Here is an 11,665-nt window from a genome sequence, read left to right as displayed (position 1 = left end):
ATATATATATATATATATATATATATATATATATATATATATATACTCTGACGAAGCTGGTCCACCAGCCGTACTCTGACGAAGGCTGGTCCACCAGCCGAAAACGTTAAGTAAAAGAAGTCTCCCAAAAAGTTCGTCGTCTCTTTCCTGCGTATATATATATATATATATATATATATATATATATATATATATATATATATATATATATATATATATATATAGCCCGTCAGGATATATGGCTCGTGATGTTACTGGTGGCGTAACGCTCTGCACGCATTCTCTGTGGCTTCCATAAACTATTTCCGCTTCCTGACGTTCGAAGTGCGATCGCCTTAGAGGTTCCGGCACAACCGTTCAAGCGGAAGTATTCTGTAGCACGTGACGCCATTAAAAGGTAGTAGTGAATCCATAAGCTACATTATACGGGTGTTATTACATAAGTGTTTCACGGTATGCGATAGGGGTGGAAGGGATCGCACGCAGTTACCACAAGCGCAGATCGCCGTTCTCGTATGCTTCCAACGCCGCCGAGCCATAGTCTATAGAGAATAGATTCACTCGATTCACCTCGCCCTTCGTGAACGTTCTCTTCCTTGCTTCTTACATATAAAAACATCCTCAGCGAACTTACAGTTCACTGCAGTTCAGTGCCACTTCCTTACATACAGAATGTATTCCTGTACATCCTGCACGATTTCTGCGATTCTATAGAGTGGTCCACTGTTTGAGGAACACGCGAGTGCGAATTTCGCGAAAGAAGAAAGGCGAGTGGAGACGTTGCACCTGCGCCATCTCGCCGTGAGGTCACGGATTTTGACGGCGTCTGCTTTGGGCCTAGTTAAGTTTTTTTTTTCTTTATCGGTAAAGATGGACTACATTGTATTTTTACAGAATCCAAAGTCCGAACTCGGCGAACTTCTAGAAAATTTACCATGCCACAACGTCCCACAAATAATTGAAATAGTTTGATATCGGTGACGTCACACTGACGTACCGGCGCTGGTATGTCGGCGCGAAATTCAGTTGGAAGTTCGTCCATCTTTTTTTCTTTCATTAATAATTCTATCACCGCGAAATTTTAAAATAACAGAGTTTTGAAAGAACACTTTATGGGTCTTCATCTTTAGTGTACACTGAGCAGTCGACCGCATTGTACCTCCTACCTCAAGCATGGGGAATGCCCGCGAACCCGTTTTGAACGGAACCTGTAGCTTATACTGGATGAAACGAATGGAGATATATGCAGACGACGACTGTTTTATTCCGGTGAAACGAATAGTGAGACACTCTATCTGCTGAACTATAGTTCGAAAAGTGTAGGCGAGTTGCACGGACCTTTCGTTTCACAACCTGACACTAGGCTGGGGTATGCTGGCGTGAGCGAGTCAAAAGAGTCATCGCATGTGTGCACGTGACCCTTGCGTCTCCGCATCACAGCGTCGTCTGCTCAGTCGCGAGAGCAGCATACAGGACGTCACGTTCAACGTCACGTATAGCGCCCTTGGTGTTCGGTAGCAAACCATGCGGCTGGCATAGTCCACGTGGAGGCGGTTGGTTGTGAACTGGCAACTTACACAAAAATGATTTCCGTCGCAGCTAATTAAATGATAGTCTAACAAAGAAATACCAACTCACATACGCACACTTCATTGGTCGCAACTCACATATACAGTCTTTTATTTACGCTTTTTTTTTTTTGCCAGAGTACAGAGTGAATGCGGGCGCGAGAACTTCAGTCCGCTGCTGACATCCATTCGACAATAGGCCAAGTTCTCAAGGTCCGTCTTGGCCAACTGGCGCTTCCAAGAATTGATCTTGAGAACGCGATGGGAAAGTTCCTCGCCGATTTCGTAATGTGCGAAAAAAAAAAGAAAAGCGGTTTCATGCCGATTATTTATTTTGGGTGCGCCCTACCTGAGCCGTTGCCTTGTCGTGAAGAAGGTTCTAAGTTTTATGTTTATAGTTTCCGAGAGGCATATTACCGTACGGAAGAACCCAGTGGCAAGCCGCAGCTGCGTAGTGCTCGATCTACTGTACCAGTATTTGCAGCCAAAGCCGCGCAATGCGCTGAAAGTTCTATGGCTGAAGCTGATCTGATGTTGAAAGAACCACTTTCGACGGTAAACATTGTAACTGCTCTCACTATTTTTGTAATAGATACCTGCGCGATTCTTCAAAGAGACACAGCTAGATGTGTGTTATATAGCACGCACACATCGAATCGACGAAGCCGTCCCAACTTGATGTGGAATTTTCCTTAGCAAGAAAGGGGACGTAAATGCAGAAGGACGCCATTTGAGAAGGTATAAGTGCAACTTCAAGCGCTCCATCCGGGCAACCTGCATATACAATCCCTACTTAACTTTACAAAACCATAATATTTACATTGTCTTAAGAGCCATATGAAATTATGAAACTTACGGTACCTACTGCCAGCGCAAGCAATAACACTACACAGGGGGGACAAACCTTGGTATATACCGCTTCGTGGGTCCCGTCTACGTTTTAAAAGTGCTGTAACCAGTTTGCCCACATTTTAGTATCAACTATCGTTGCTCCCCGTGAAGTAAAATCTCACTTAGCTACAACTAAGTCCCATTTTGCGTAATGTCTACCACCTCTCCGTGTGATATTCCAGCTGACCTCCCATGATACCTGTGATGCACCTGCTAAAACGCACTGACTATATTACGAAAGCACTGGAGTGCTACAATCATGCGTTGTATGCAGTTAACATTCAGTGGACTGTTGCACCGAAGTCACATGCAAAACTCGCATAGGCAGGATTTCCTACACCTCTAACTTGCCCTAAGGCGGTGACAAATAGTCATCTACACTCGCGGACAACTTTCTGTGACCATGAAGGGAACGCTACGGAGGCAAAGCGCGCACAAGTGGGAGCGCTTCTGAAAGGAGTCCCGCGTTTCAATCCGCGTTAGTTTAGGCTGGAGAAGAGAAAACAAACACCCTATTAGCAACCGTTAAATAATGACGAACACACGACTAAGTGTGAAGGTTTGCTTATTTTGCGGCGTTTCCCTCCCGCGTATGGGGATACGCGAAACCGGCGCACGCGGGAAGTGGCTAATTGAGCGTCCCTTGCGAGCAATGAAGAGCACTGTCGGACTACTTGGCGCGGCAACACTTGTGCAGAAGCTCCCCCCCCCCCCCCCTTAGCATATGCCCTTAGCTTTCTCTTCACAGCCACAGAAAGTTGACCGCGAGTAGCCTGATTGAGTCAATCAGGGCCGCGATTTTCTAGCGATGCTTCTTCCCGATGCTAATGCCTTTCGGCATTTGTCACTTCCTGACTGCCCAAGCGACGCTCCGCCCAGCGCGGCCGCGGAGCGTCGAACGCGGCCATTTATAGGCGCCGAAAGGCATTAGCATCGGTAAAGACATCGCTACAAAGTACCGGCCCAGGTATTCTGTACATGCTTTCCATTCCAGCATGTCCAACGTGAAATGCCATAGCGACATTTGGTGACAAAAAGGTCTAACAGCGTGAAAACAAACAACCGATCTCAATCAAAACGGCAAGGCAGCGCCGGTACTTTGTCCTCAGCGTGAGATGAGAGGGAGCGATGGCTGAATTTATTATTATTTTTTTTTAGCTGTCATGGCAGAGAGAAAGTTGCAAGAGCAAATTTAGATCGAAGCGGGCGGACTTGTTGCTACCATGTTGCTAGCATCTTGTTACGCAATCATGCTGTCCCCGCGGAAGTCGCCTCGTGAACTTCCGGGCGACAAAAATTGGCGACGCGACAAGCGACGGATCGCCCTCCGCGATGGCAAAACCTGTCGCTAAAAGCGTTTAATTATTGCCTCTGGCACCGAGGGGAGGGAGGAGGGTTCCGCTCAGGTGGCTTCTGCGTATGGCGCGGGCCAGACTTTAAAGCGATCTGCGATGGGGACAAAGTGCGCCGAGTGCTCACAGCTTCGTGTGCGCTGTGTTTTCGACGCTTAGTTCGCGTTGATGCGAGAGGCAGCACGGAGGTCGCTCGCTGCTGCCGCACTTCCTCACAGTGGTTTGACAGCGAGCGGTCATCGAGTGAGCTGTGTTCATGTTTGCTTGTGCGCGCGCGACATCATGCTTGTTAATTTAGTTAGTATGCCTATGTTTACAACTTTATACAGCCGATAAAATTACTATCCTAACGTCGTGTAACTGTTTACTAATTTGCTATCGCAATCAATGCTTCGAATTTCGGGCGAAACTGCCATTTTCTTTATCGTCCTCTCATAACTTGTGTTATCTTTCACTTTAATACCGATATTAACGCGAGCGCGCGAGAGACAATGCGGTGTAATGACTGACATGCCCGTGCAGAAATACCGTGTTCAGATGACTATACACATCCAGCTGAATTAATGGGATGATGTCCCATATGCTTATAGATGGTTCCAGTTACACGTGTGAGGCAGAATGCTCCTGGCAACACGTACGGGAATGCATAGAACACTGTTCCAGATCGCAGTGGCTATTTCACTGAAACGCAATTCCACAAATTTGTTGTGATGTGCAACTAAACGTAAGAAGTTCGCATTTGGAACGCTACGTTTGATTTTATGTGGAACGCCGTTGCATTTAACTAAGCGTAAAATATTTGCAACAACAACAAAAAGAAATTTCCACTTATAGCTCGAGCCTGAGTGAAGCGAGAACAGGAGTGAACCCGCCGTGGTTGCTCTGTGGCTATGGTGTTAGGCTGCTGAGCACGAGGTCGCGCGATCGAATCTCAGCCACGGCGGCCGCATTTCGATGGGGGCGAAATGCGAAAACACCCGTGTACTTAGATTTAGGTGCACGTTAAAGAACCCCAGGTGGTCGAAATTTCCGGAGTCCTCCACTACGGCGTGCCTCATAATCAGAAAGTGGTTTTGGCACGTAAAACCCCCCAATTTCTTTCTTTTTTTTTTAAGAACAGGAGTGTGCATTATTTCACGCTGCACGCTACACGACGAAATACGTAAGGCATGACCGTGTCCAAGTTCAAGGTGACCGCTGCCACTTGAGGAAACGCCGGCAGTATGTCGAGTAGGCTACGACACAAAGGCGAGCGGCTTACGCATTGGAAATCACGGCACGGTCCGGGAACGCGTAAGCGTGTACCTGCTATATACCATGCACACATTCCGCCGGGGCTCCCACGGCCGGGAACCAGGATGCTTCTTCAGGCATGATGGCGCACATGAGCGACCAAGGTCAACAGCCACTTCTGGGTGCGTCTCGATGCGTGCTCTTCCTTCCCGCAAGCCGGCCATGGTGTGGCGCAGGTGACCCCGTTTTCGTCGTCGGCTCGCTTCTTTCGGTCATTTTCTTTCTTTCTTTTTTTCCCTCATTTCTTGTTCCGGTCGCTCATCGGAAGCTGAACGAGAATGGCTCGCGAAGATCATTAGAGATAAGCTCTTACTCTCCCCCTTCTGCGTGTGTTTTGACCGGTCTACCGGTCAAAACACACACTTGCGGCCCACTGCGAAGCGGGCGGGAAACATCGCGCTGAGAAAAGGAGACACTCGAACGGAACGAACAGTACCATTTTTATTGACCGACTTAATAATGGAACGACCTCCTTGGTTTACAAGCGGCGCACAGCTTCTATGTAACCAGTGCACGTTGTTGGGCAAGTCGGTCGTACATCGGTACTTGCTTTACTATTATATGCCACTTTTCTTTTGGACGCAAAGTTTTATTTGCGTTCAAGGAACGAAAATCACACACCGCCTAGACATCGTTGCCAAACTTCCTATACAGCCCTTCATGTAACTTAGTTGTTTAACTCATCCCATAGCTTACCTTTGCTCACTAGCCTCCCTATATATATATATATATATATATATATATATATATATATATATATATATATATATATATATATATATATATATATATATATATATATAAACGAGAGGAAAGGGGGTTAACGGAAGGGCCCGATTTTTATTAGTCATATCATAAGAAGCCAACAAACACTGACGCCAAGGACAACATAGGGGAAATTACTTGTGCTTAAAAAATTAAGCATATATATATATATATATATATATATATATATATATATATATATATATATATATATGTATATATAATTTCTTTGAACCATGGTCGAAATCAATTTGGAGCCCTCCACTACCGTATCTTTAGGATCATAACCATCACTCGGTCAATCGATAAATCCATCAATCGATCAATTTCCTCAGTGATTGTAAAATGCATTGCGAAGGCGGGAGCAGAATTTTGCTTGGTGTTGTTGGTGTTGCAGGTGACCGACTGATGGCTATGATCCTAAAGATACGGTAGTGGAGGGCTCCAAATTGATTTCGGCCACGGTTCTTGGACATGTACCGAAACCTAAGCGCACGAGCGTCCTTGCATTGTTCCCATATCGTAATGTTTTGGCCGCGGCCGGGATTCGAACCCGCGACCTCGTGCTTAGCAGCAGAACGACGCCTTAACCACTGAAAGCGACGGGTCATGCGCCTACACAGAGGTTCAGTTGCTTCCGCGCAACTAATGTAACCTCCATTTGAACGATCGGTTTCAGCTGCTTGAATGACTATACATTTACCCGACTTCGAAGGACATTCTCGATTCCTGAGGAAACATCTGCTGACGCCAGCAGTGACAAGGACACTGTCCTGGCGCGCGGCACTTCCCTGGTGTTAATCCGTGAACACAACAGCTTTCGCAGAGGACGGTAATGTGACGATTTGATGTAATATATATATATATATATATATATATATATATATATATATATATATATATATATATGCAGGTGGCACACATTTGAAAATAAATGTTTCCTTACTAAAGTTTCTGCCGGGCCTCGGCCGAAACGCTAGTAAACAAACGTTTCCTTTCACATGCTTGCCACGTACCTGCATGTTCTCCCAGTAAGATGATACCCAGATTTATACTATCTTTCCTTCGAGAATATATGTAGAAGTATAAAGCTGTAAATATATACAGTCCATATAAAGGAGTCTGCAAACAGGCACATTTCTTTTTTAAGCACCGCATTCGGTAGTTCAATAACAAAATTAATTTTTTTTGATAATTAGCTTTCTGATACTTTATTAGCGGCAAAGTATGTCCGCCTCGCCGAGGAACCTGTCTGCAGAAGCGCCACGTCCGCTTTACGCTGTTGCAAAATATGTCTGGCCTCAAAAAGAAAACAAGAAAGGAAAAAAGAACCTGTCACAGCAAGTCGCAGCTGATCGATCCAAAGCTTAGCGTTTACGTATTTTCCAGGGAGCCTTTCATAACTGCTTCGAGCGCTCAAGATACATTGTATCGGGTGTTACTCGAAAGAACCGCACGTGTGCATTAGCTGAGAGTAAAGGAATCGCAAGCCATCGTGGTCGCCGCGGCCACTATCTTATGAGAATAACGTAGAAGGAATGCATTCAAGTTAATTTTACTAGATAAGAACAAATTTTTGCCCGCAAACGTTATCGCTTAGCGTTGGGCTCGGTAAGACCTACATGCCACTGCATTCTTACCGTTATTATGACAGTTCGGGTCATTCTTTCAGGTAAATATGAACATGGTGACGACAGTGCTAATGTAGTCATGATGACAACAGACATTAATTTCATTTTTTTGGCGGGGGGGGGGGAGGGGCGCAGAACAGCTAAGATTAAAACGTCGCTCTGCTACTGAGCGACAGAGAACTGGGCACGGTGAATCACTTCCCGCAAATGCAAGGCGCATCCGATAGATCAGCGTGATGTCGAGAAGACGAAGTTACAGAGGTGTTTTGTACTGTCACTGGTAAGTAACGTAGATGCCGAATCTGGACGAACAGTAAAGCAAAGCAGCTGCAGTGATTGTCTGTCGTCGCTTAGACAGATATAAACGCATACAGAACGTATGCTCAGTCGGCACCGTTATGAAAACAGTCCTCGGCGTTTTCCCGCTGTATTTGGGCTCGAAGCAACTTCGAGGGGAATGCCAAAGGCAATGCCGTAACGATTTTTTTTCCAGTGAACTTTAATGGGAAGTTGGGGGCGTGTCCACCGAGCACTGCTTCTATTGAATGTTTTTGTGCTGTTCTCACCTCACTGCTTTTTTTTTTGATATCGTGGGGTAAGCGGGTATTTCATGGTACTCGTACTAGACGCTTCTAGCCATGGCTGCCCCATCGTCCGCTGAAGACCACCACCACCGGCGTGCTTTGTGGCAGCGGTGGCGCAGATAGACCCGCGAAATCGGTCGTTCGTTCACCCATAGCCCCGACGGGTCACGAAAGTAAGAAACACTGTTGCTTTCGTCTTTGTAGCCTCGACAGTTCGGCGAACGTCCCAGTATATGACACATTGGCAGTGCCAAACACGCGTGCGATGGCTTCGAAACGTCCGACAGACACTGCATGTACGTGAATATTTCGTCTGTTTCGCTCACTATAATCGAGACTTGGGGAGTCCGTTATGTGCTGTCGGGTTTCAACTAAACAGCTGAGCGCCAGCGGTCGCACACTCTTCAACGTCAATCAGCCGACAGTAAATTTCTCGCATACACACAATGTCTAAACGCGAAACATTCTGAGAGAGAAAAGAAGAGAGAACAGAAGAGAGAAAAGCCACGGAAGCTCCAGAGGCAAAGGCGCCGTCGTCGTTCATCGCAACCGACTCGCGCGCCAGCCAGACTCACCAGATAGAGGACTCCGTACAGCTTGACCGCTCGGGTGAAGGTGTTGTACCAGACGTCGAAGCAGGCCTGGCTGCAGTGCGGCGTCCACGTGTGCCCTATCTCGTAGCAGTTGTACGGCACCGACGCGCACAGGAACTTGCTCAGCGACATCTTCGTATTTCGCGGCTCCCGCCGCTCTGCCCTCCTGCCCGCCTCGCTCACTCACGTTCCACTCAAGTCACTCAAGTCTGTCGGCGAGGCCCCGAGCGAAGAGCGCCGAATGCGTCCACCCCCTCTCCACGCGCAGCGCAACGCAACAAAATAAACCTGACGGCAGCCTTCCCGCCGCAACTGGCCGCCGGCGGAGAAGGGGAGCGCGATGAGCGGCCGGGAAGCACGACGACCTACTGCCACCGCCGGCTACAGGCTGCACACCCTCGCACGCGGCTTGCAGGGCGGGGAAAGACGCACTACCGGCGCCCCGCCGGCCGAAGGTTCCGCCGAAGCATCCCTTTTCGCGGGATTTGCCCAGCGAAGTCGGTGTCGACCGAAAGGCCCCGGCTGCTGCGACTGCTCGGCACGAACACTCGACGCGACGATGACTCCTTCCTCGTCGTCTGTTCTTTTTGATTGCCCTAGGGGCCGGTCTCGCACCGATCGGAGCCGTCGGGTCGGGACAGCCACAGGCAAGACGAAATCTCGATTCACGTGCCGAACGACCGACCAGCTTTCCGTCGGCACACGCCCAATTCGTCGCTTCCGCCGGCGGGATAGGCGCACGGCTCGTGCTTTGCGCCTTTGCGCGCGAGTCGTCCTTGCTGGATAAATAATCGACGACGACGACGACGAAAAGAACATCCGACTAGTAATCTATAGGCGTAGATTATTATGTTTCTTTTTTAAGACTTGCACCACCCGATTCATGGCTGATGCCCCAATGGGGGTCGCGCCATTTCACTCAGGAACAACCATCCAACCAACTTTAATCGGGCGTATCGGGTATCAGCCACAGGTTTATTATAGGTGATCTGCATGAGCTCAGTGAAGTCTATAAAACGTTACGCAGCTAGGGGTGCCGACCGTGGAGTACCTTATCATTTTTTGGGCCGTAGGCCGTATGAAAATTCTGTTATGCTTAACTTGCGCCATGTGTCATTTTTTTATTGATATGCTTGTTCCGTTTGTTTTCCTTGCTTTGCTAACTTTTCATTACCTACAGTGTGGTCAATCCCCTTCGTGGGTATGGACCATGCATGTGTTGAGGCCACAGCTAAAGATATGTCGCAGGAGGGCGAATTAATCGGCGAAGGGAAGGAGGAAAATGATGGGACATCGAAGAGATAAGAGATGGCTACATGACACACCCCGCATCGCAACAAGAAAAAAAAAAAAAGCCGGCAAATCCCACGTCCTGTGGGAATCGATGTTATGTGAAGTAGCGTGCAGAGAGCCCACCAAGTTAACGAAAAGACCGTGAGAGCGCCGAGACGTAGGCGGCTGTTTCATGACCTACATGAAACGCGTGTAAATAAATTCACGTCATGACCGATCATTTGTGTTCGTCATACTCTTTTCATACTATGCCATTTTCGTACATACCAAGACGTAGGTGGCTGTTTCATGACCTACATAACACGCATGTCATGATATTCACATCATGACCGATCATTTATGTTCGTCATACACTATTGTCATACTATGCCAATTTTGGCACATACCAAGTTAACGAAGCCACCATGAGAGCACCAAGACGTAGGCGGCTAGATAGATGCCGTCAAAGTGACAAATGTTCGCCAAGAAATGCTTCGCATCTAAAAGGTTTCGCGCCCAGCTTGGCGCGAACCCCAAGCTTGCTCAGTTGTGCGCCAACGCTTCACGACGACCGCCCGTCAGGCCGGACGGGCGAGCGAAGACGTATTCTTTGCCAGGTGTCTACGTATACTGCTGCACCCTTCTCGCTGTCACGGCCTGAATGAAGGGAGAGAAAAAACGCAAGCAGAGAGATGCTTCCTAGTAGCACGTGTCCAGGCTGCTCGAGCTGGCAGTCTAGTCACGACGGAAGTGAGGTTTCCGCGCACCGAGATGGCGTGGATTACGGGCCAGTGAAGGAGATAATAAAAAAAAAGAAGAAGAAAAAGAAGCAGAAAGATTGCGGGCGGTACCAGAGAGCCCAAAACCAGGAAGTGCCCGAACTAAAACGGAAAGCACCTTCCATGCATTACGTAACGGTCGCCCCGCTCTGGCCGGTCCACTGGCGCGAGCAGCGTTGCTAAAAACGGTCACTGGCGCCAGCCGGCCTGCTTGAGAAGCCTAGCGGTGAGGGTGCCCGTTAACAGCCAGGCTCAGTGCACTCAACTCGAAGAGCGTTCTTTTTCATCTACGACCAGCGGGGCAGGGGGACTTTGCGCGAACATTAACGCAAGCAAATGAGCTAGCTGACGCGCTAATTTAAAGAGAAAACGCATAATGTTTACAGCGCAAATGCACATATAAGGTACAGGGCAGGGTAAATGCAAGACGCGGGACGTAAAGTGAAAGTGCATATTAGTCGCAATCGCGTCTCACAAAAGTGTACGGAAATTACAGACGCGGAATGGAGGCCTCGACCAGAAGTTTAGCGCTGCATGGTGACGTCATCTTTGTACACTGAACCACACTGCGTTAGAGAGTTACTGTTTTCGGCAAGTGTTATCTCGTAATAAACGAACAGCATTCACTGCGTACTTAATTTTAACCCCCTTTGGCAGAACACAGCGCCAGAATGGTGTAATCGAGAAAAGTACCACAAGAGGCGCTGCTCCCGGCTACGTATGTGGAATTCCAAGCACAGTGACATCTACATGACTCAGGCTAAAATTCTACATATAATAATACTGTAAAACCCGAAGCAAGCGTTTTGCAGTCCACGTTGGCGGGATTTCCGCTGAAAATCGGTTTCAAAGCGTCGCGGTGCGCTTGGTACCATATAGCAAGTTTACCTTTGCGTCAACGCGGTGACGAAGGATGGCCTCGAACTCTATATAATGG

At 47.9% G+C, this 11,665-nt stretch overlaps 1 protein-coding gene across 1 annotated transcript in view; it reads right to left on the bottom strand.

Annotated features, from left to right (window-relative positions):
- Positions 1-9,397, bottom strand: part of LOC142585195 (transmembrane protein 135-like) — a 50,355-nt gene extending 40,958 nt beyond the window's left edge. Inside the window, exon 1 of the mRNA XM_075695757.1 lies at positions 8,660-9,397. Coding sequence (XP_075551872.1) covers positions 8,660-8,809 — 150 coding nt within the window. The 5' untranslated portion in view covers positions 8,810-9,397. The remainder of the gene's footprint in view (positions 1-8,659) is intronic.
- Between the last annotated feature and the right edge of the window lie 2,268 nt (positions 9,398-11,665).

The sequence above is a fragment of the Dermacentor variabilis genome, chromosome 6, assembly GCF_050947875.1.
Source record: "Dermacentor variabilis isolate Ectoservices chromosome 6, ASM5094787v1, whole genome shotgun sequence".
NCBI lineage: Eukaryota > Metazoa > Arthropoda > Arachnida > Ixodida > Ixodidae > Dermacentor > Dermacentor variabilis.
This window is presented reverse-complemented; position numbering and strand designations above follow the sequence as displayed.